Below are 24490 nucleotides of genomic sequence, written 5' to 3'. Positions count from 1 at the left end.
TGTTCCCTCTGTCTCTCTTCAACCCCCTCTCCCCCAACAGGGACACCTGTCTGGTTCTATATGCAGATAGCACCCATAAGGAATGAAAATGACAAGGTGGTTTTGTTTCTGTGCACTTTCAAAGACATCACCGTTTTCAAGCAACCGATTGAAGACGAGTCAACCAAAGGTAGGCTCCGATTCTGATCACACCCCGAGAAATGACTTACTGAATAAATAAATCCTGAGCAGAGACACTCATGGGAATATACCATATATTGATTTTTTTTTCCAACAAAAGGAACCAATGAGGAAATTGAAGAAAAAAAATTAATTGCATGAAAGGTGAATAATTAATAGCCTATAGATTAAGTTGTTTTTATTAAAAGAGAATTCAACTGATAGATACGGTATGCAGTGTCAGCCTTTCACTTTAAGTTTGTGTCTGTGTTCCTGGTCATGTGTAGCCGTATTTCTGGCATGTGTACCTTCCTGACAGACCCGCACTCAGAGTATGGCATGTAAACACCCTCTGCTCAAAGCTCAGGATACCCTGTGGCGCAGCTGTCCAGCTGTGAATTGCATAACCCAGTTGATTGGGGCTCCAGACCCAGCTGAATGGTTGTCTCTTTGCTCCTGAATTAATGTGGAAATAGCCAGCAACAGTGTATCTAGGCAAAAAAGACAATATGTTGATGAGTGCATCTGTTGGAATAGTTTTACTAGAAGGGCTAGAGGGGAGCAGAATACCTCTGTGGATCTTCTGTGTCTCTTAATACAGTGCAATCCATTCTACAGGCAGCAGCTGGGCTTCTGTTTCTGAAAGATACTGCATGTTTGTTAGGGATGTACCAGTGACAGGCATACCCTACCCTATTATATATTGAGGTAGATTCGTTTCTATAGATCTGTCGGCTTTCTCTGTATTATTTTAGATATTAGGGCTTTTCATTTTTAAAATCTGAACTTTGTGTGAGAAATCATAATATAAGAAAATTAGAAACGTTCCAAACGAGTGGAAGGCAGTTAGCCAGTCTAAACTATTTGGTAATCAGTAACTAACTGATCCAAGGATATCATCTAGAGGTTTTTTGAAAGATGTTTCATGTGTTTACTACCTACATGAAGCACTCGGTCACTTGTCACTATGCCAGAATCTAGATCATTGATTTAGAGTAAAATAGGAAGAGCATTTGTACTTGTATAGATCCCTGCAGAGCATTCAGCCCTTATCTGTACTCTCTCTTTTCTGCTGAATACTCTGTAAGTGTTAATGTTGACTATCCCCTAAGATCATACTGTATATCCATATAGGGCATCCTTTAGTGTAAGATACATGTTTCCCTAACTTTTCATGTAATAGACTTATGACTTATTGGGCTGTAATTTCTTAGTTCTGTTTTCTTATACTTCTTTAGGATAAGCACTACATAAGCAAATCTCCTATCCAAACATACACTACCCCTGTCTCTATTGACTCGTGAAAGAGTTTGGTCAGTAATTGTTATGAGCAGTATCTGTTGCTTCCTTAAGGACAACTGGTAGGATACAATGAGGCCCAGGGATTTATTCATCCTGGGTGTTTCTAGTACCTCTAAAATCATCATCAGAAGCTCTTAATGAAGAACTTTATCCTTTCAGTGCCTAAGGAACGCAATATTCTAATAATGGTTTGATATCTTTCCATATGTTTTTGAATTATGATCAAAAGTGATTACAAAGGCCCTGCTATTTTTGTGAGCATTTTTTTGTGCTTTCCCGAAGTTTACACAATGAAATCCAAATCTAAAATAACCCCACCTCTCACCACACACACAAACCGCTCTAAATATTTTATATGTGCAGCATTTTGTATGTTACATAGTCACACACTGCCCAGTAGCTTTGAAGCTGCATTTGAAACAGTAATGGCACTTTTTGTGAATGGCATATAGCCAGTGTTTTTGGATGGATAGATGTGTTTACCTTCCTGAGCCCTTAAACTGGATGTAAGAGGAACCACTAAACTTCGATTGTGCATCATTTAGCCCCTCAGTGAAACTGCTCACTCAACAACATTGTTGTGCTGTCATCTTACATCTGAGGAGCCATTTGTCACAGAAAAGTTACGTAAGAGGCTAAACGCTCTTCCAAACAGACAGGGCTGGAGGTACTGAGATTTTTGTACACATTACCAGGTCATGACAAAGTGGACACAACTTGTAAGTAAAATATAGTGTGCATTCAAGCTGTATTTAAATTTAAATGCTAAGTTTAAATGCTGTAATTCATTAGAATCTATCAATAAAATCCATTTTTTTTCTAAAACCTGTTAGATTAGAGGTTTTATTTTAAGATTTTTGCATTTAGTTTTTGCATTGATCAAAAATGTAAATTTCACATACCTACCTATTGTTACGCCAGTGCATTATATATTGCATTGTGCACCACATGTGAAAGGACACAATGTCCTTTCTCCACACCTTTGGAGAAGAACAAAGACTATCATTAAGATTTTCATTAGGACGTAGGTGAAATGAAATGTTATGTAACCTATGGGCCATCCAGGGAAATCCTCCCCACCAACACATACACACACATCAGCACAATGAAACCAAAATAGATTGGGAGACACAGCGGCCAGAAAACACAGCTTGATTAAATTCATGATACAACCCTGTCTGGACAATGAAAAGAAATTTACGATATCTCCTATAAAACAGAACCAATAGGAGACGCTCCCTGTAGAACTGGAGTGACAATCCACCTAATTTATTATCTAAAAGTACGCCTGAGTAATTTTATGCTCTTACATAACCACATTGTCTCCAAAGGCTTTAATACATATCCTACCGTCTATTCCAGCATTCAATTAATCGAAACTGCATTTCAGCAGAGCGGGCAGGGGGTATCCGTACTGTCCAACATCCTTTGCTTAATTGAATCCACCCTGTGAATTTAAGGTATGCCTATGGACAGAGATAATAAATTATATGCATGCACAGCTCATGAAGATCAGCAAGGGTAAAATGCAGTTATTCTCTCCTCACTGTCCGAGCCCGGATGTGCAGGTGGCACTTGCTATAATGGATCTGTCAAAGAAAGCACCCTTGAAAACACTACCTTGAGATCTGCCCTGAGCTGGAATGAATCTGATCCCAGTGCAAACAAGAAGGAGACTTCCTCAGGGTCGAGTACAGTGGATTAGTAATGCGTACAGTATGTCCAGATGTGTCCAACTGTTGATGAACACACCCTTGGTGTCATCTTTGTCCACTTCCCCCTTAGGAGATCTATAATATATTTAAGTAATAGAACCTCAAACTTAACAGTATTTGAACATTTGTTTCTGCTTTTAGTCATTTGGTTTTTGTTAAAAAGCTACACGGATTCCTCGTTGTTGAGGCTGTTCCATGGCCATTAAGGAGCTGTCTTGTGGTGTTCGTCCATCTTCACACTCAGGCAATAATGTATTTTACAGTCAGAAGTTGTAAAACATTGTTTTGCCCCCCTGGGGGCCAAATCAGTTCTGTCTAAGCCCCTTCTGGTAGACATGAAATAAATCCTCTTCAGCCCCACTGCTACACTGCACTGCTTCCTGAAATTTGATCTGCGGAAAGAGAAATAGAAAGCACAGGAGAGATAAGAGTGCATTACTTACAGTGTCCTTTTTCCTGGTTCAAGAGTAAAATGAAATAAGTACACAAGGACGGTTTCAAATGAGAGGAGACCATTCTGTCCACCTAGCTTGTTTAGATTCTTGTAGATACCTGATCTGAGGATTTCATCCAGATGATTCTTGAAAGTCTTCGACATGACTGGGCAGTTTGCTCCATACTCCCACATCCCTTTGTGTAAACATGCCTCCTGATCACGGTTCCAAATGTTCTTCCTTGTAGTTTCACTGTTGATACTGAACAATGTCCACTGAATTGACTTTGTGGGTTTGAGGGTTTTGAATACTTGAATTAGTACAAACAGTTTTTACACTGTCTATTATGTCCAATTGGGAACAGGCTAGAAATAGAGACAAAGAGACAGAGCTAGTCATTTTTGTTTTCAAAACAGTGGACTTGAATAATATGTTTTAATGATTCTGAAATCAAAAACAAATTAATTGAACTGCTCTCTATGTGCAGAGACACCAGGAACACAATTGCCATAAGAGGTATGTACAGTATATAGAGTGATACTGGGTGTCTCAACTACCTTTACTATCGTCTTGTTGTATTGCTGGGTGGAATATGTTCAACTCCAAGTCTTGCTTCCCATCAAGCTGTAAAATTTCACTGGCCTGTTAAATGCTTTTATGAGTTTAAAGCAGCATTTTTCTTTGCTGATGACTAAGATCAGATCCTTTCCATTTTCAGCTTTTTCTTTGAATTTCAACAGACCGTTTTTCAGGGCTAGTCCTCATGGAGCGTTCTCACCCGTTTGTGCCGAACTCTTTCACCTCTACTTAGAATTAAAAAATCAAGGATTTTTGCAAACATTTTGGGAAGGTTTTGTTTTCATTTTTCAATACATAAACAAATAAATAGGCCCTATCTAAACTGTAAGACAAATTATTTCACAAATTGTTTTGTGTGACATTTTTTCTTATGAAAGCATGCTATGTCCAGACACATTGCTGTGGTGAACTCTGAAACTCATCTCTGAAATTCACCTTAGACCATCCCATGCCTCTCGGTTCGAGACTTGTATCTTAAATCCCGGGAACTGACATGCCTAATAACTGCCTCTTTTAGCGTGTTCTCTCTCTATGGCCTAGAGGTTCAGTAGGTGATGGCTGAAACGATGGCTTTGTCTCTTGAAGGATGGACCAAGTTTGCTCGTTTGACGCGAGCGCTGACGAACAGCCGCAGTGTACTACAGCAGCTCACGCCCATGAACAAGGCCGAGGTGGGCCACAAGCACTCCCGACTGGCTGAGGTGAGTCTGGGGCGCTGGCACAGGCGTGAGAACATGATGTAGCGGAGCTAGTTCGGACACGGTGACGTCAGCGCCCTCACTGCACGTAGCAGGGACCTCAGCTGCCGGGGCTGGGGGAGGTCTCCTTTAGCTCATGCGGCTGGTGTCCTGTTGCGTTACGCCGGAGACCCGGGTTCGCGCCGGAACGGGTGGCGGAGGGCACGAGCCCGCGCGGAACCGCGATGGTCACACTAAGAAAAGTTACAGTTGAGGTGGTAGTTAGCAGCTATTGATTCAATGATCTTGTCCACCTTTTCTTGAAGGAAGCCAAAGCATTGGCATCAACCATTAGGTTGGATAGCTTGTTCTGTATTCCTACAGCCCTATGGGTAAAGGATTGTCCCCTGTTGTTCCTTTTAGATACACTTCCACCTAGTTTCCTCTCGTGTCCTATTGATCGTGTTTCACTGTTCATTTCGAAGAAGTCCCCTGTGTTGACAAATAGTTCACTGGCAGTAGTCACTGCCACCCTGACACTGCACTCAGTACACTGCATTGCAGACCTCGGCCTAGTAATTACAGTAATCTCTAATCGATTGCAGTTGCAGTGTAATGGTAGATGAATCTCAGCACTTCTCCCTCTTTATAAATATCAATAATAGGTCATTGAAACCACTGCTTGTCATTCATAAGTTGCAATTTATTTGTTGTACAGTAAGTATGTTTGATCTGATTCATGACGGGATACTTTTGCTGTTAAGATATACAGTCCTACAGGTAGTATATTTGTATTACTGTGTAATTTGTTAGTATTACTGTATTTTGTGTAGCACGTTTGTCACTGTAATAGCAATTGAGAAAAATATCACTGTAATTGGAGGTTCAGCAAACAATGCTGTGGCAGTAATAATCAGCACTAGGTTTCCTGGCTGGTATCCTCAACTGTTGAGTGTTCACTGGACAGTCTGAGCCAGAGACAACCTGGCAATGACAGCAGAAAGGCTGTTTGTTAATTAAAAAGCAGTGCATAAATTATGCATCAAGCAGCTGTGTATTTGGAGCAATAATTGTCAGTTTCTGTTTATACATTATCGTTTGTAACAACATAATCTAAATTACGGTCCCAAAGCCCTGGTTTGGCTTTGCACAGCCTTTTCCAGTATTTATGTTATTAATACTAAGACATCAGTCCAGCATTGCTTTTTCCAGTCACACATCCAGCTTACTTTAAATTACAGAATGTTACAAAAAGACCTTCCATTTTAGAAATCTGCTGCGCTTACAAAATCTGCAAGGAATTGCTTTAAAAGCCTTTCAGCCAGCATCACCACACTGCTAATAAAACTATAGCCTGTCTACCACTGCACAGAGGAAAATGAGACATAGCTGCATAGTGTAATCTACTCCAGAATTTAACTGGAATTGAATCAACCTCACATATGCCTGGCGGTTTTCACACAGCCCTTTAATAAAGGTATTGTTGTGTCCCTTGAAATGTTGTAGAACGTCGCCGAATATCTCTTGGCCACTGGGCATAAGATGAATATTGATATTCCATAAAGTGTTCATATAAAAATCTTCTCATCCAGCAGATGTCTGTGCTTTGTCCTCCTCTGTTCCTGCAGCCTAATAGCACGATCCTTCAGAGACAAAACTACCCCCAGCCAGATCTCTGTGTGCTCCCCCTTGCCCACCGAGCACACTGCCCCATGCAGATCGGGTCTCAGCCGGGCTCAGCCGGGTCACATTGCAGGCATATATGATCGTGAGCGCTGTGAGAAGAAAGTGGCTGCTGGCTTACAGGTTGAGACACAGACAAATGGAGCTTCATCCCGCCATCCTCTGAATGAAACCTTCAGCCTCTGGTTTTGTCCGTTTCATAATTGCAGCCCCCACCCCTGCCACCCTGCCACTTGGTTGGTATTAATATTTCATGGGGGTGCGGGAGCTGTGCTACCAGCCCTGTTGTCAGGCTCTGCTGCCTACACTGGTTCCCCCTCCAGCCTCTGACACATAACAGGCTCTCAGTGGCTAAAGACTCAGGCTGTTTGCGGGTGTCAGTGCTGGAATCCCATTAGCATTTTAACGGAGAAACAAATTAAAGCAATATGTCAGGGCTTCACCCTCTTCAGTCTGAACAGCAGAGTCTTCTGCTGGAGAGATACAGCACTTGCTATTGAGCATCCTTCAGTGCTCAATTACTCCCGGCTTAAGCACCATTAGGCTTAATCTTCTGATCTTTCTCAAAATCAGTAATTACCCTGCTATGCTCTGGTACCTGATATGTTGCAAAATATTGGTGACCTTAGGCAATTTAAATCATAAGGCAAATCACAGTACTTGCTTCAGAATTAATTTACATTTCCCGGCATAAAAACATGTAAAGATATTTATTTGTTAAAACTTATTTCATGCTGTGATTACAAAGTATAGCAATTCATTATTGTTTGCAGAAGAACCCTGCTTACTTAGACTAATTCCCATACAGCTAGATATTTTCTTATCTAAATAAAAAAATATCACTTTGAAACATTAACTGAATTCGTGAAGCTAGAAAAGGTATTTTATGAAAGAGATGCATTAAGAGTCCTCTAATATTTTATCTTTATTCAGCAGGAGTGCAGGTAAAATAATGATAATGTCTTAACATGAGTAACTGTCTTGGATCATTTGAAGAGAGCTACTGTTCTGTTTTCTGTGTTTAATCCTTGTTTTGCAACAGGGTCACACAGTTTGATACTCTTAAATTTGATTTAAGAACATTTGATTGTCTGGGGAAGCTACTGAAAATAGTCCAAAAAGGTGAAGAGAAGTTTGATGTACATAAAGCATAAATAAGCACTATAATTTTTTTCTTGTGGTTAAAAGCCTGATTGAATATGAAGGCCTTGCACTGAATAGCGACGAGACTTTACTATTGAACATAATTTAATATATAGAAATTGGTGCCCTGTATAATTTCTCACATTCTTTAGATCCTTGAATTGCTATTGTGTTAGAAAAGAAAGAGTTCTCTGCAGCAGCAGTATTCCTGTCCATCAGAGAATATTAGACTGATGTTTTTGAAAAAATGAGCTCGAGCTGTATGAGATAGGATGACTACAGGGCGCTGCCACAGTTAATAGGATCTTAGCGCCTGTTGTTTCTTGCTGCATTCTCTCATTGCTGTAGAAGGATTTTTGCACCCATGTGTATAATAAAAAATCTTCAGAGAAAGGTCACACTGTCGAGGAATCGGGAATTCTTTTAGTTAATTGTGATTTACAGCTGAAACAGGAGTTCTGTGAAAGCTGGTTCTGTGAATATTGATTGCAGTGTGTAGGAGAATTTTACCCCATGTGCAAATGTGGTTTAAAGTGAAATACTACAGGGGCTCCAGTGTCTCTCTTGAATAAGGAAGTGTGCTCGGGACCCCAGAGGGAAAATGAGCAGGCAAAAGGGAATCATGATACAGTGCCAGGGTGTTTTTCTTATTCCTGTCCCTAAGAGTACCCCAACAAAATTGATAAAATCATTTGTTTATTGAAGCAGCAGATCAGCTAGACCTAAACACAAATCAGAACTAACCACCCAGGAAAACATGTAATAATCTCAATCCAAATAGAATGTACTTGCGATGGTTTGGTTGTAATGTTCAGGGACGCTGTAAAGTTTCATATTTTTGTTCTGTCTACTGTAACTACCCTTTGATGATTATTGTCATGATTTTGCAAGAGCACAGCCTTTATCTGACTTGTCTACAATTTCAGGTTCTTCAGCTTGGATCGGATATCCTTCCCCAGTACAAGCAGGAAGCGCCGAAGACGCCGCCCCACATTATTCTGCACTATTGTGCTTTTAAGACTACATGGGACTGGGTGATCCTCATCCTGACCTTCTACACCGCCATCATGGTTCCTTACAATGTGTCCTTCAAGACCAAGCAGAACAATATCGCCTGGCTGGTTCTGGATAGCGTGGTGGACGTTATCTTCCTGGTGGACATTGTGCTGAATTTTCACACCACCTTCGTGGGGCCCGGTGGGGAGGTCATTTCGGATCCCAAGCTGATCCGCATGAACTATTTGAAAACCTGGTTCGTCATAGACCTGCTGTCCTGCTTGCCATATGACATCATAAATGCCTTTGAGAATGTGGATGAGGTAGGTAGGAGTTTTTGCCTGTCATTTTTCCTGCCATAGAAACGTCATGGCTCTAGCATCCTGGAGCTATCTATTGATTTTATTTTTCATATAAATGTGCAAAACGGTAACAAAAGTCAAGTGCAGAGTCAATTATAGACCCAGTGAGTTTTGCAAATGACGTGCTCTTTGCTATCTTCTCTAAGATTGCTAAGATTGTTATACCTAGGTGTGACCTGTAATGCATGGATCACTGTGTCTGTGCTTCCAGAAAGTGACGTTGGCAATTTCTGTGGCTGGTTCTCTGTTCAATGTGTTTTTCATTGGCCAGGAATGAGAAGTCCTTGACATGTGCAAAGGTGGCAGGGTCTCTTCACTGATTCAGTGGAAATGGGATCTTATTAAGAGGTCATAGGTCATGTTGGCAGCCCGTGATGAATTAACTTGTATACTTGAGTGCCTAGTAAACCTTCACAAAATATACCGTCTTATGTCTTATGTTTATTGACAGAAATGAAACTCAGTTTATCCTCATGGTCACTTTATGATTGTAAGGTTTGGAGGTCAGTGCTATATATCAATTTATTGTTTTTTGCTGCATTCCTGAGAGAAGTGTAAATCTGTGATTTAAATCTTGAACAATCTGCACTGGGAATAGATACCCATCAATTGACTGGCCTTTGGCCCCATTATGACCTCCAATTCGGATGCTTCCTGAGCATCATCTGGTAGGACTGTACACTCTACACACAGAGATGTGGAGGTGGATGAGAATGATTGTTCTCAGGGGAGGATATGTGATATGAACACGATGGAAAACTGTATATAAAGCTGTATAATTTACACTGCTGTGTGTTGATGCCTTCTGCAATGTCCTTCTCTGCACATTAATCTCTAGAAGGCATATTGTGTAGTTGAGCATTTTTCTTCATGCCTCTACACTGTAGACTGATATATGTTATCACTGGGATGCAGGAAACCTCATGACATGTGATGTTATATTCAGATAAACATGAGGCAAGAAAATAATGAGAATCTGCCATCATATACTCTTGAAGGTCCACAGTGAAAATAGAGTTAATAAGACACTGCACCGCTATCTGTGTTCATGCGCTTCTCTGGGTGAGAAGTGTTTTAGTCATCCACATCTCTCGTTCTAGCGATGTGGAGTCCTATTCTTTTTGAAAGTGGGAAATAACAGTGTTCGTTGTTGTCGTTGTGTGACTTAACACAAATCCTTACATATTGTGTAAAGCTGTCATCAGTCTTTTATTGCAGCTGACTGATGGGATTCTTTGGGTTGTGGTTTCTCAGTCAATGCAAATCAAAGAACTTCAGCTCTAAAATAGTTTCACCCCCCCCCCCCATTATTTTGAATTCACACAGTCGTGCTCTAAAACAATCAATCCATTTCCCTAAAGATTACATTATCCTGAAATCTGTAATCTAAAAAAAGAAAGCCCAGTTTTCATCATACATACAGTATGTCTGTGTAAGATTGTCTTTTCAGAATGTACCATTATGTTTTTTTCTTAAAAAATAACAAATCTTGAGGTGAACTATTACTCTGTCTTTATAATTTATATTTAATGTTGTCATTTAGCTCTGTTTTTATCTCCACAGCACTTAGCTTGATTGAGTGGTTATAGATCTCTTATTGAAAGTCAACCACATTTGTATCCAATGCATTTCAGCATCATTCAGATAACAATTCATCTACTTTAATCTGGATTAAATCTAGATTAAAGTTTGTTAGGAACACTGAGCCTCTGGACTCAGGGTCTGGAATCCAGTAGGTGTGCAATGTCTCTTGAAATCTTCAACAGCTGAAGCTTTTTGAAAAGGATCAATTGGTTTGGTTAACCTGTAAATGAATCAATTTAGCTCTTCTCCCAGGAGTGAAACTGTTTAAAAATGATGGAGACACAGAAAAGTTGCTGGATTCTGAATCCTGAGAATGGGAGTTGGGAAGCTATGAGTTAGAGGTGGTTAATGTTTTTTACACTGACAGATCACCTCACAGTCCCCCTGGAGACTGGGGGACTTTATCTAGGTTAACAGTAACCTGGCTGCAAAGCTTTTCTATATCTTCCAATGTTCTTATTATTCTGTGTGTATACAAATTCAAATTAGTGCTGCATACTTACCCATTTTACTGCTACAAAAGGTTTAATGAAATATCACCAAATAAAAACAGTTAAAACTTTAGTTATACATTTTTACTTTGTCATGAATGGGGTTTAATTTGCATTTTCACAGTGAAGCTCTTGAATATTATCAGATAGGTAGATTTAGCATTTCTTTTTCATTTTGCTTTAAGAAATGTGCTACCGTGAACTTTTAGACATCTTAGATATAACCAGGAGTTACTATACTGTAAAAACAGTATATGTTATTATGAGTATCAGCAAATCATGAGTGTCAACAATTCACTCAAAGTCTTGACTAGTGTTGTCAAACTGACTGTTCGAATGCAGTTTAAGAAGAAAGCAATCTTGTCATTTAGCATATTTAATACACCTGAGAATCTTCATAAACACATTCATGTCAACTCAAAGCAAACTATTCATGAGCGGCCAATATGAAGTGTTGTAGCAACTAATCCATCACGTTGACAGATCAAATTTTACTGACATTAAAAAGATTTGTTCCTCCCTACACATTCATAAATGCCTACATTCTCTTTTATAAAAAAACAAATCTGTCAGAATTAGCTCTTAGTTGAAAGCAAAATGGTTATGATTTCAGTAGACATTTGCCATAGAATTGTTTCTGCTCAATGGAAAACATAGACTGAAGAGAGAAGAGCCATATGAAACACCTAATACTTTACACGGCAGTGTAAATCTAACTATAGTAAAATAAATTTCAGCATCCTAATATATCTGCACGACTTTTGGCCACATCATACAGTAGCTACATAGCGCAGGAAACCTTTCCAGACGTGAGCCATTATTTTAGACTTTGATTTCATGGTTTCCAAGGTTACGCAGATCAGCTGCTTCGCAGAGAAGTCAGTGAGTAAACCTTGGCTCCAATAAGGTCCAATGAAGTACTGAAATGACACTGTGAGAAGCTCATTGTTCTACTGTAATCTCAGCAGGTGTGCATTTAGTCGCAACAGACTATGTATTCAATACCAAAAACACCTCTTCTACTTGAACTGAGAGCTTGTCTTTCAAGTCTTTTGGCTCTGGAAAGTGCTATTATTCTGCCAGCCTGATTAATCTTTTCTTAAATATTTATTTTACTAAAGAAGTAGATCTTCTCACTTGTATCCTGTTTGGTCACAAGCAAGAATAAATCTCATTGTCCTTTTTTTTCTAAACGGATGGTCAGCTCTCTCAGCTGTCCTTTCCTCACTCACAGGAATATCAGAGAGGTTTTGTTTTGCATTTTTAAAATAAGGCGCACGTCATCCCATCATGAGAGTTCACAAGGTGCAGTGCTCCACAATCTGACTTTATTAGCACAAGAGTGTTTTTATAGGCAGTTACATGAATGTCCATATATTACGCAATAAAAATACTTAGCCAACGCAGCCCGAGTTTCGACACTGAGTCAGAAGCAGTAATAAGGACAGTTTAATCAAAACGTGCAACTTTCTGGATGCCCTATAGTAGGAAAATATTATTTTCTCACAAACAGCTTCCTGTACGATGGAAGTAATTGAAATGGCCTTGTTGTAATGATAGAGTAGAAACAAGTGAAAAAGCAGCATACAGTATATTTATATTAGAGCTTTTTAACAGGAGGATGCAGTTCACCTAATTGGCCAGTGTAATAAATGGGCGCCTTGGTTGGAATAAAAACTGCAGTCAAAGCAATCCTTCAGGATGAACGTTGAGCACTGTGGACGCACAAGATGAAGTCCATTCATCTAAAGGAAGTGGGACTCCTCCACCACACAGGGAAACGGCAGGCTGTGCTTTCTTTGCTCGAGGGGTTACTTGTTCAAAAAAGGGCCTTAAATTATTTGCAACTTTGCTTGGGCTCAGGCTGCTGGGTCTGTCTTGAGCTGTCCTATGTGAAGCCCACTCAGCTGGTGAAGCAGTTTCTCATGTCTGCACCTGATCTGTTGTGTACTGGGGCTGCTGGTGCAGAATCGTGTGAAATGATGTGCAACCTTCTTTCCTGTGTGTGGTGTCTGTACTCAAGTTGGGATGTTTTGGATAAGCGGGTCTACTAAGAAATATATAAAAATAATCATATTTTTCCTTACGGGATTGTGAGTGTTCATAGTGCATGTAGGCTGTGAGACATTTAACAGTTCTGTAAGTAATGACATTCCAAGTAGAGATAATTATGTAATATTTAACCATTTTTAATTTATCACCCAGCTGCCCATGCCTTTAATATCTTTAATATACAGTAATTATACATATTATAATAATATAAAGGTACCATTAATAGCCCAGGCAGTTAAATGCTGTTAAATGCTGTTAAAACTGAGGTTTTTTTATAACCAGTGCTGCTGTGTATTACGTATAATCTAAAAAAAGTTAACCCAACCATTACAAATGTAACTCCTATCTACAATCCAAAATGCAGGCTGCAGATTCTTTTGTCTCGCTTGGTAGAGGCAGATATTTTTATCTCATCTCAGAAATTGCGTGGTAAGCAAACCGCGGTATATTGTGAATCTCGCATTCCTGAGAATGAATATAAAGGTTCAGTATGCTCCTGTCACTCTCGAAGACCGTATTCCAGGTGCAGAACCTTCCAAATGAGCCAGGACTGCCCATGGACAAGGGGATCATGGACAATTAGGTGTCCAGCAGCAGAATTGAATTGTAATTGCCATGAGTGCTGTAATTTGTAGTGAAGTGAAGGTTTTATTTTGAGCCTTTCAGAGTCTTGTACAGGAGTTGATGTGACCTAAGCCCATTCATTATTTACAAAGAAATTGCATAAGTCTGTTCATGCAGTTGATTTCTGAATTATGCATGATAGTGTTAGTAACAATTTTATTCTCCTGGCTTTAGTCTTGTTCATTCATTTTTCAAACCCTAAAATTAAGTGTTGATCCCTTGATATGTCCATTACTGTGGAATTTAGCCAGTGGTCACAAATAAAAAGAGATTTGTTAATCCTGGTATAAAAGTAGGTGACTTGAAAACAGTGCCTATTCTGTTTTGCCACTCTTGAAGTGAAAAATTAATAGATTGGTGGGAAACAAAGTTTAAAAATACCATCCACCCTAAAATAACCTCAAAGCAGAACACAGGCTATGAATTCCTGTCTGTGGAGATCAAAAGGACAGGAAATCATCTTTCATCTGGGCCTCCTAGTTACCATAAATACTGAAAGTTACCTTCAAAAACAAAACTTTTCAAAGCTAAAGTACAATGGCACATCTTTTAACACTACTTATACTTTTAAAACGACCAAGTAACTATCACTCAATGTAATTTCAATGTTATAATGTTGCAGTTTTTTAATTTGTCGTTGCAGCTGCAATGAAAATTGTCTTGAGCTTTCAGTAAAGAGCCACTACTATTTTTTTGTTAACTTCCTCCATGTATTTTTGGACAGAAAGATGCTCAGAATTCTATTACATTAGAGTAGTGTACACCCATTGTAGCAGAAACAATGCATTGCTCAGTTCTCCGGGGCCCTGCAGAATTTACATAGTGAAGTCTCTAAACCTATTGTTTTTAAGGACCCAATTTTAGGTGCTCCATCGATCAGGTGACAGCTAGCCAGAACTCGTGAGCTAAGAAATGCTTCTTCTGGTGGACTACTTTAGTTGCAATAACCACGTTATTAGATTTTTTGTCAGCTCAGAAAGTTTCTCTTCTGTGCCTTTTCATCCCCGGGAACATCGAAGCATAATGAAAATACTGAAGACAAGCGTAATACTGCCGACTGGAAATTCAGGTGCTGCATGTTAGCGTTAGTGGAGTAGACTCAGATGCTGCTGTTTGCTATTAAAAACATCTTAATCGAAATAAAATAATCAGACTGCACTACCTTCTATCTTTGGCAGTGAAAATGTCTGTGGATGTAGCAGTAATTAAATATTGCTGATGATAAACACATACGTTACAACGCTTGTCACCACAGCACATTTTGGGGGTATTTTACCAAAATTAATGCCATAGTACAGGATTATTTAGAAATTTATCATTTTCATGGAATATACTGTTTCCTCTGACTAGATAACTAGACTGTATTTTTGTTGTATGGATAAGAAATTTTACTAATTTCTTGGGAGCTTTAGATTTTTGGGTGCCTTTGTGTGAAGAGACATCACTTCAATGCACACAGTGCAGTTTATCATTAGTTTCTTAATCACTAAGCACGTTACATGCAATGTGTGGCAAGAGATCAAAGAGCTCTAAAGCTCTTATCTAAAGGAACTTTTCAGCACATTAGCTTTGAGCAGCTGAAATCTATATTAATTACTTAATAAATGGTGTATGTGAGCAACTGATCTTTGTCATGCAAACATGTACCGTAACTGCTTGTATATTTGCATGCGAAAGTGGTTACAACTAAATCCAAACACATCTCAACGCGTACTGTATTTGTTCTAAGCCTCTGTATACTGTAGGAAAATTACCCTAGTTTGATTGTCATTCTGTTAAACATACAACACCTCCCTTTTCTCCTGTTGTATCATTTGTAATTGCATATTAGCAAGTACTCTTTTGTTTGCTTTTACTTTGTCTCTGTTCCAGCATCCAAGCTTGGAAAAATACCATTGGAAGCTCCTAGAAGCAAATAATTAGGCTGTCAAGGACAAAAAGAAAAGTAATTAAAAAGCCATAGCCTAATGATGGTTGAAATGTTAATTCAATTTATACAGCATGTGTTTGTTATTTTTAAACACGGATCCACGTTCAGAGGCATTGTCATGGATCTGGCTACAAGTGTGCCTGTAATGGCCATGTTTATGAATGCTTATTAATATATGTTTCACAGTGTCAACCCCTGAGCGTCTAGTGCCTCTGAGCCACTTCCTAAGCGCAGTGCTCTCAAGTAGATACTCTCATGCAGATGCTGTGTCTGTATGCATGGAGACAGCCTCTCTGGAGCAATGCAGTGTACGCGCTATGCTCCTGGAGAAAATGGGAGACTGCCATAGCATGAAAACATCACCAATAAGATAATGGGAACAAATCAGATACAGCTCAATTGAAAGGGCCAGCACAATGAAGATAATTGAATACCGAGGGATAATATTCTCTGATAACTCTCGACATGCAGGGGCTAGGAGATTATTGGAGCTTGACAACATAATTACCCCTATCAGCTCAGTAATGTGGTGGATTGGAGCACTGGCTAATGTGCCAAGAAGCCAGTGTGCTTGTGTGCATGTCTGTGCCTGTGCAGTATGTTATTTACCTCAAAGCAAAACCTTTCTTGTGCCACATCCCGAAATTGCCAACATGTTGCCCCTTTGCACAGTCCTATCCAAGTGGATGACCGGCTTTCTGCTACTCACTGCACATATTCCTCTGAAAAAAAGTTATTTGTGCTTCTATTTCTTTTGAGATATGCAACTGTGTAACAGTTTTTGGAGACCCAGATGAGTGGTTCAGTTCTAAATCACTGTATCTGTATACAAAGACAAGGGTGTAGTAACTTTGTTAAGGCTCACAGGTCACAGTGTAGCTGTCTTTTCCTGGTGATACCTTTGAAGAATCAGAGAAGAAGCTCTCCTTCTTCAGAAATGCAGGGCAGGTTGCAGGTCTTGCAGCATAAGACTTTAAATTCTGCAACTCAGTGGCACTGTTTGACACTTTCTCACCAAGGAGTGTGTTGGGCTCAAACCTTGCACATAGAGGAAGACTAATGTGCTGTGTGTGTGTGTGTGTGTGTGTGTGTGTGTGTGTGTGGGGGGGGGGGTATCAGAAAAGTAAAGCTTTGGGGCAAACAAGTATCTATTTAATGCTTGAATAATCCACTGGTGTTATCATTCCTGAAAATTTCACAGTCCGGGATTGAAAAAGTAGCCGCAGATGCCTATAGATAACCATGAGCCCTTGTGCTTGTAAAAGCAACAGATTAACAGGATGAGTCAGGTTATACTCACTGTACTGTAAACAGGATGCCCTTTATGGACCCAAGGTATGATGGTGACCCTATTTATGGAGCAGGAATGTTTTACTGATGCTGCCGGAATGTGCCCTCCTTTGTCACAGACCAGGAAGTCAACTTCTGCTTATCCTCCACTTCCTGTTCTGTTCTGAAGGCACTGGACTCTGTCGTCAGAAGATGCAGATAGTTTCTTCTCACAACGGGCTAAGAAAGCTGTCAATTAAGCCCACTTCAGAAGGGGAATTAACAAGTCTTCCATTTCCAATTCAAATGATTGTGGGTTCTTGAGGAAATGAGCACCGAAACTGATGCCTGCTTGAGTGTAATTAGTACTTAGGCAAATAAGCCTTCTGATGGGTTACTGTGTGGCGTGGAGAGAGGGAACGGGGCCTGGCTTTAGTCTTTCTCTCTGGGCTCTTTGTTCAAGACGTCTGCCTTACGGATTGTGGATTTTATTTTCTTTGTTTTTTAGTATGGAATCTTGTTCTTACTCCTCTAGCTGTGCTGCTCCTAATTTCATCCACTACTAATAAACCAGAGCAAGAAAGTCGGAAGTAAAGCTTTGCCATTCTGAGTACACCAGACAGACCCGTGAAAGGGAAAAGCACATCGATGCAGACTTTTACTATTCCTTCCTGTCAATGGCCTGCAGTTCACCCATGGATTACCATCAGTAGACAGTTTACAGCCAAGGTCACCTCTTCCATCTTCCAGGAATGGCTATAATTGCAGCACATAGTGACGTAGTCATGACAGTGCTTTTTAATTCTAAATAGGTTTTGGGCTTTGTCACTATTGTCTCCCTAGACAAAGCAAAGTCTCTGAAAATATTTATAGTTGATATGAAGCTGAATAATTGTTTGTGCTAATCAATATATGACATTGTGATGGCATACTTAATATACTGTAGCACTACTTTACACAGTCATTTTTAAAGAAGCTCAGAAAGTCAGTCTGCCTCACTAATGAGGCATATTTGATGATATTAAAGAAGTTCTTTATCTGCAATATTCAGTACAAGCACTTAAGTATTATTAAACATTATTATTAAACATTAAAACCTTTATAACTGGTGTAACCGCTCATCTCCCCCTCCTTGTGCACCATTTTTCTAATTAAGTGTTCAGTTCCTGGGATGTCGGGGTAGATAAAACCACCACAATGCATTAAGATGTGACCATTTTTAATGCAGTGGGACATGCACTGGGACAGCTGAACAATGCATGTGTCTGTCCCCAGTGCAGTGGCCGTGATCATTGTGTCCAGCAGGCCTGACCCTGGTGTCTGTGTGTCTGTCCCGCAGGGAATCAGCAGCCTGTTCAGCTCCCTGAAGGTGGTGCGGCTGCTCCGCCTGGGCCGCGTGGCCCGGAAGCTGGATCACTACCTGGAGTACGGGGCGGCGGTGCTGGTGCTGCTGGTGTGTGTGTTCGGGCTGGTGGCGCACTGGCTGGCCTGCATCTGGTACAGCATCGGGGACTATGAGGTGATCGACGAGGTCACCAACACCATCAAGACGGACAGCTGGCTCTACCAGCTGGCCATGAGCATCGGCTCCCCCTACCGCTACAACACCAGCGGCTCGGGCCAGTGGGAGGGGGGGCCCAGCAAGGACTCCCTGTACATATCCTCCCTCTACTTTACAATGACCAGCCTGACCACTATTGGATTTGGAAACATCGCTCCAACCACCGATGGGGAGAAGATCTTCTCTGTGGCCATGATGATGGTGGGCTGTAAGTATACTGGCTGTTTCTTTGGTCCTATTAGCTAGCAATTTTTTTGCGTGATGCCCTTGTCCGAAGCCCCCATATTAGTGTTTCACCTGGGACTTGGGCTTGAACGCCCAAGCTTCCAGTTCCAAGTCCATAACTCTGCCTGCTCCACACTGCTGATAGTATTCATTTTGAAATAAGCCAGTAATTTTTCCACTGTGTAGGAGCACAATTCAGAACCTGAAGTTAAGTACAATGGTCCACTACAGTCAGACCAGGGAGAATATAATAATAATAAACTTTATTTTATTTAGCGCCTTTAAAGGTGGCTTCTCAAAGCGCGAATCAGAGACTCATTTATTTTGTTTAACAAAACACGGCTTAACAAAACTTTCTCTTTTCTAGAAGACTCAGGTCTAGAGCAGGAGCAACAGTAGCTCAGGATACTATAAACCAGAGATCTGATCCATGAGTCTTTGATTTTGAGTCCAGTATCTACAAGTCTGAGTTTTGATTAAACAGTTTTCACAGTAGATTTTAGACACTACCGAGAGTCACAAGCAGGAGACGCTGGCCAGGAGTCTTTCGTCATGTCTGGAACAGAGATGTCCTGCCGCAGGAAGGACAAGAACTACTCGGGCTTCTGCTGTCTGATAACCATTGCTAATGTCCCTTCCTTATAATCGGCACTTGTAAAAAAAATAGCAAAACAAATTAAAGACTTTATGTACCTTTAACATTTTACAATGCACATTTATTGACAAGTCAGACTCATTGACAACAAATTCTACTAGCAAGTGAGTGTTTCTCCATTCTGTTGTCAGAGATAATAAAGGTATTAATTGATCAATAACAGATACTTGTCTTTACTAAGCAGCCTTCTTGTTTTCATCTTGTTAAAATGTGCAGGGCAGAGGTTGTCATCAAGGTGGTGAATGACAATCAATTTTTGATAAGCCTTTTCTGTATCAGATTTGTATTTTTGTGGACAAAAAATGTTGGTTAACAACAATATTGCTTTTAAAAGGTCGTCACGGTAAAGAATCATGACTTAGTGACATGGATGAGTTGGATCGTTATTTGAGACACAGTCATGCCCTAATTTAGAAAAGGTTATAGTGACTCAAGGACTGATTATACTGGCCCGAAACCTGCAGTCTATTGCACAGGATCAGTCGGTGAAGGTTCATTTTATTGGCCCTGTTCCCCACATGCAGAAAAACAGCCAATTAAAAGGTCCCCTGGTCGGGCCTAGTTAAGACCAATCTGTGCTGCTGCAGGTCCATGGAGACATTATTAAAACTGAGATCTCATAATGCTGTCACTCTGAAAGCCACACTAACTGCAGTAACAGTGCTGAGTTTTGCTCCCGTGTCACCTGCAGCGCACATTGCAGCTGACAGCTTCTTTATTTATTCTGTATCATGTTGCCCCCATCTGTACAGAAACTCACATGACATGTGCAGGCTGGTCTTACTGCCAGAGCAGGGCACAGAAGAATCAGTCAGGGAACGAGCTCGCAACACCTGAGCAAAGCACAGGTCTGCCAGCAGTCAGATAGCAGGGACCACAGAGCATGACTCCGAGCTCAATACACGGACCTTTGAACCAATCCGTCCTTTAAATGAACACACTGAGAACACACTGCAGCACAGGCTATTGGTTCTATTTGTTGCGTTTGTAAAGCCTTTCAGTGTGGATATTGAAATGCATCCCAACTCTTTATTTAAGCATTAGGCATCCTTTACATTTTTCAGACTGCTTTCTGATTTACCCTTGCAGAATTCAGTGTTTGAATTTCTGGAAAGGATTTCTGACCCCATGGAGGAATCTAGGTCTTTGGGCTCAGTTCTAAAGCCCTGTATCTGTATACAAAGACAAGGGTGTAGTAACATCGTTAAAGCTCACGGTTCACAGAATAGCTGCTAGTGAGATGTCATTTTGTGCTATTTTTAAGCAATTGAACAATTTAGTCAGTGTAAAACAATTTGAAAAAAGGAAAGATGTCTCTTGTGAACTTTGGGTTTGTTCTGTCCCCGAAGACATTCCATCTTGATAGAATGGCTGCTTTACAAAGTCAAATAATAATCTCAAACTAATCATTGAGTTTTCAAAAATTCATGCTTTAGATTTATTTCCACCTTGGCAGATTGTAATTATGTGCCTTTTTCTGGTCTGTATTTCATCAAAACATTTTCCCAAAAGAAAATACTGACAGGGCAAAATGCGTACCGCAGTATTTTCATTTATTTCGGCAAACAGCAGTATGGTGTTATTTCAAAGCTGTGAAATCCGTTTCTAATAACAAGAAGGTTCTGTAATTTTGTTCACAGACGGCTGCTCTGTGGGCAGTGCTTTCTACAGCTGATGCTGCAATGTCAAACCACAGAAGCATTTTGCTATTTTGATGTCCTTCGTAAAATAATAAAAACAGAAATAATGAAATACCTGAACTTAAAAACAGCAGAAGTTCACTACTTTGTAATTATGGGGCAGAGTGCTGAGATTGTGTTTGAAATCCTCTCTGAGACAGGCAAGCACAGAGCTGCTGTGCCTAATTAATAATGTAGATGCAGATTACTTTTTTCTTAAATTCTTTTACATAACACCTGCATGTCCCTGAAATGGTGCAGTTCTCAGTCGCTGCGAGTGGCAAAGTGATTTTGGCAGCTGCCCAGTGAAACACTTCTGCTTACTTGGAAGGATTAATATTTAATCTAAATAAAAATGCTTGCTTACAATGATGGCCCTAAAGTGGTAGGATCAGGTGGCATTTTCCATAGCAACTGAAAGCAGTGCAGTACCAGTCCTGGTGTTCAATAAGGCTCTGTGGGTGAAAGAGCAGAGACAACTGGCAGACTCTGAACACAGTGCCTACGAAGGATTCTCTAAAAGTTAGATGTCTAATCTCATAAGTCGTTTTTTGCCTTTACTGTTTCTCTATGGCATTCCCCCAAACACACATTTGCCAAATAACTGCACTCTTAAGGGACACGATAGCATTACTTGGAACATGTGGAACATTAGCTACTTCATTTTTCTTCTGTCTTAATAAGTAGATGATGAGTTTTTTTTAATTGTAAATTGCTATCCGCACTGGCATTATGTGAGGAAGCTACAGTAAGTATCATAGTTAGAAACAGGTCATGAACAGCTCCTCTCCTAGGTGTCAGGTTTCCTAATTTTAACCCTAAATCACATTGTTTTCAACCTTGGATTTCCAGGCCAGGTGAAGCTGTAGTCAAGAACGTGCTCGCACCCTCATGCTACACTGGGAATGGGTTTCTGACTGAGCTGTGCTGAGTGATGGCTCCAATTGGGCCTTAGATCAGAAGCATTGAAGACTGTAATGCACACACACAGTAGCAATTGAATGAAACATGTGCTGTGAATATATTTTTCTTCTTCTGTTAGTTTTCTGTAGGCAAGGATTAATGGGTTTCTAGCTGTTTATGCTCCAGGAGACCCTTGTTGTGTTGCCTCGTGCCTTGGATAGGAAAAAACAAGGACAAAAAATAAGTTTCGGACTGCAACTCTTGCCTGTGTCTTGAGGAGCCCGATGACTTTTTGAGCTGACCCACAGATTGTGCTGATTCATAATCTCTGTCCATAGATGTTTAACACTATTGTTCCCATGCAACATGACGTGTTCCTCTCTTTCTCCAAGAGCTGCTCGATACCCATGATATTTTCAGTTTTCCTACATCAGAGAGATGAACATCTTGTTTTAGCATCTGGTCTCAAAGCACACAGCTTGTTTTGCGTGTTGAGACGTTCCTGCTCACTCACATGCTTTGATATCCAGACTAATATTTCTGAGCCGTGTCACATGACTCACAATCTGAGAGAAACTGTTCAAAGCAGAACCCCTTGAGAAAACATGTTCTGTTCTGTGCTTAGAGGATCTTAGTCTTCCTGTGAGCTTTTACAGTTAGTTTATTTATTTTTGGTACTGATGACAAATATTTAGAATTAAGTTGTCTGCACAAGGCTTAGGTTTAGTTTTATAATGCATCGACAGTTCTTGTCTTGGCAAATTTCAGGATCATATTTCATGCCAGGTACCCAAAATGGCACAAGAATAATTTGCAGGTATAGTATGTTGAAAGCAAAGCAGAGGAACCTACAGTACATTGATTCATGGTGTTACATTTTTAAAACTGTTTATTGCACTAGTATTAGTATTAGTATTAGAAATAGGTTTATTCCATGCTGAAAAGAGAAGAGAGAAAAGTTTAAGTCTTATTCAGGTGTGAGAGAAGGCTTCACAGCCAAAACATTGTTTTCTCTCTTCCCTTTTCAGCATGGAATAAACCTATTGTTCCTTTGCAGACTACGCATGCTGATGCAGCTACTCACCTGAAGTATTAGTACAGTAATAGTATTAGTTTACTGCACAGAGCTCAGTCAGTGTCCAGAGGCTAGATGGAAATGTGATGTAATGAGTTGGTTTAGCCAGCTGTGGCACTGTGCTGTCTGGAACAAACCACCCTGTGTGCAGGCTAAGTAGTGATGATTGCTCATCAGAAGAAATTACATAATCCTTTAGCACTCTGCACTACTCAACATGCTGTTTGCACCTGTAAACAGAACTCTTTATTTACCTCCTAGCATATTTTATTTTTTACACCAAGACGAGCCACTTCGCGAACATTAATTTGCTTGGAAAATCTTGGTAGCTGGCAGCAAGAACCAGAGTGGGATCTAAGTGCAAGTGTATTTAAAAGTGAGACCAGGAGATACTACCCAGCCATGTTGTTGAAACTGATACCCTGCTTTTTTTCAAGATACAGCTGGGTGACATCCTGAGATCAACTAACTACTAACTCCTAAACTGGTCAGATGGGCTGAGATACCTTCCTTTCATTTGTAACCTTTCCTATAGTCTTCTTAAAAATAGTCATATGCTCTGTCACATCTTACATCAGATGTTTTTTTCCATAGACAGCCTTCTGACTCGATTTTATATTCCGCATTAGGATAAAGCATGTCTGGTTTTGTTTTCAGCTGGGTGGTGGTGCTGTGGGGGCAGTAATAATACAATAGTAAAAACTATTTAGGTAGTTTTTACTAATTTTTTTACTCTTCTAGATAAGTCCGGAAAAGAAGAGTGGCATTATTAAAATTACAGCATGAGATGTTGAAAACAGAATAAAGCAGACCTTTTATTGGGGAAAAAGGCTGTGCAGTAACACCTGTCATACCTGTGGTTTTGACTCTCTGTTGAGCTACTGAACAGGTTCAGGGCTGTATTACCCTGTTCTAAGATGCTGTTCCTGCTCTTCAAGTACCTGCAAAACAGATTTACAAGTAGACCTACTGAGACAGGACTGATTTCACTGGGAAGCAGTGGAAAAAGTGAGTTTTTAAAGCAGTTTATTTTAAGTCATTCTCTCGACCATTCTTCTAAAGCAAACTGATTTTCTTTTTTTTTTTTTTATTAATCCTGACTTGTCACACGCTGAGTCACTGTGGGTCTCACAGCTCTGATTGTCGCACTGGGCTGTTCTCTGTGTTTGGTTCCAATGCGCTGCACCACCTCCTGATTGGTGAAATTGTTCTGTAATTAACACTCTGGCTCACTGTGAGATCTGGGGATCTGCCTGTTAAAAGGTTTCTCACTTGCTCTTATTTCTCAGTCTTTCAGATCTTCCATTTAATTGCTAATTTGCATTTGTAGTCAACTGGCACTTGAGCTGTTTACAGGAAAAGTACATTACCCTGTAGTCCAGTGGTGCAGTG

The 24490-nt window shown here is 40.2% G+C and overlaps 1 protein-coding gene across 1 annotated transcript in view; it reads left to right on the top strand.

Annotated features, from left to right (window-relative positions):
* Nucleotides 1–24490, top strand: part of kcnh5b (potassium voltage-gated channel, subfamily H (eag-related), member 5b) — a 96444-nt gene that overhangs the window by 17941 nt on the left and 54013 nt on the right. Inside the window, exons 4-7 of the mRNA XM_088925469.1 lie at nucleotides 41–169; nucleotides 4775–4890; nucleotides 8619–9011; nucleotides 18340–18769. Of these exons, the coding sequence (XP_088781595.1) occupies nucleotides 41–169; nucleotides 4775–4890; nucleotides 8619–9011; nucleotides 18340–18769 (1068 nt within the window). The remainder of the gene's footprint in view (nucleotides 1–40; nucleotides 170–4774; nucleotides 4891–8618; nucleotides 9012–18339; nucleotides 18770–24490) is intronic.

The sequence above is a fragment of the Atractosteus spatula genome, chromosome 9 (assembly GCF_055471065.1).
Source record: "Atractosteus spatula isolate fAtrSpa1 chromosome 9, fAtrSpa1.hap1, whole genome shotgun sequence".
Classification (NCBI taxonomy): domain Eukaryota; kingdom Metazoa; phylum Chordata; class Actinopteri; order Semionotiformes; family Lepisosteidae; genus Atractosteus; species Atractosteus spatula.
The sequence above is the reverse complement of the archived record's forward strand: the minus strand, read 5'-3'. Positions and strand labels throughout refer to the sequence as shown.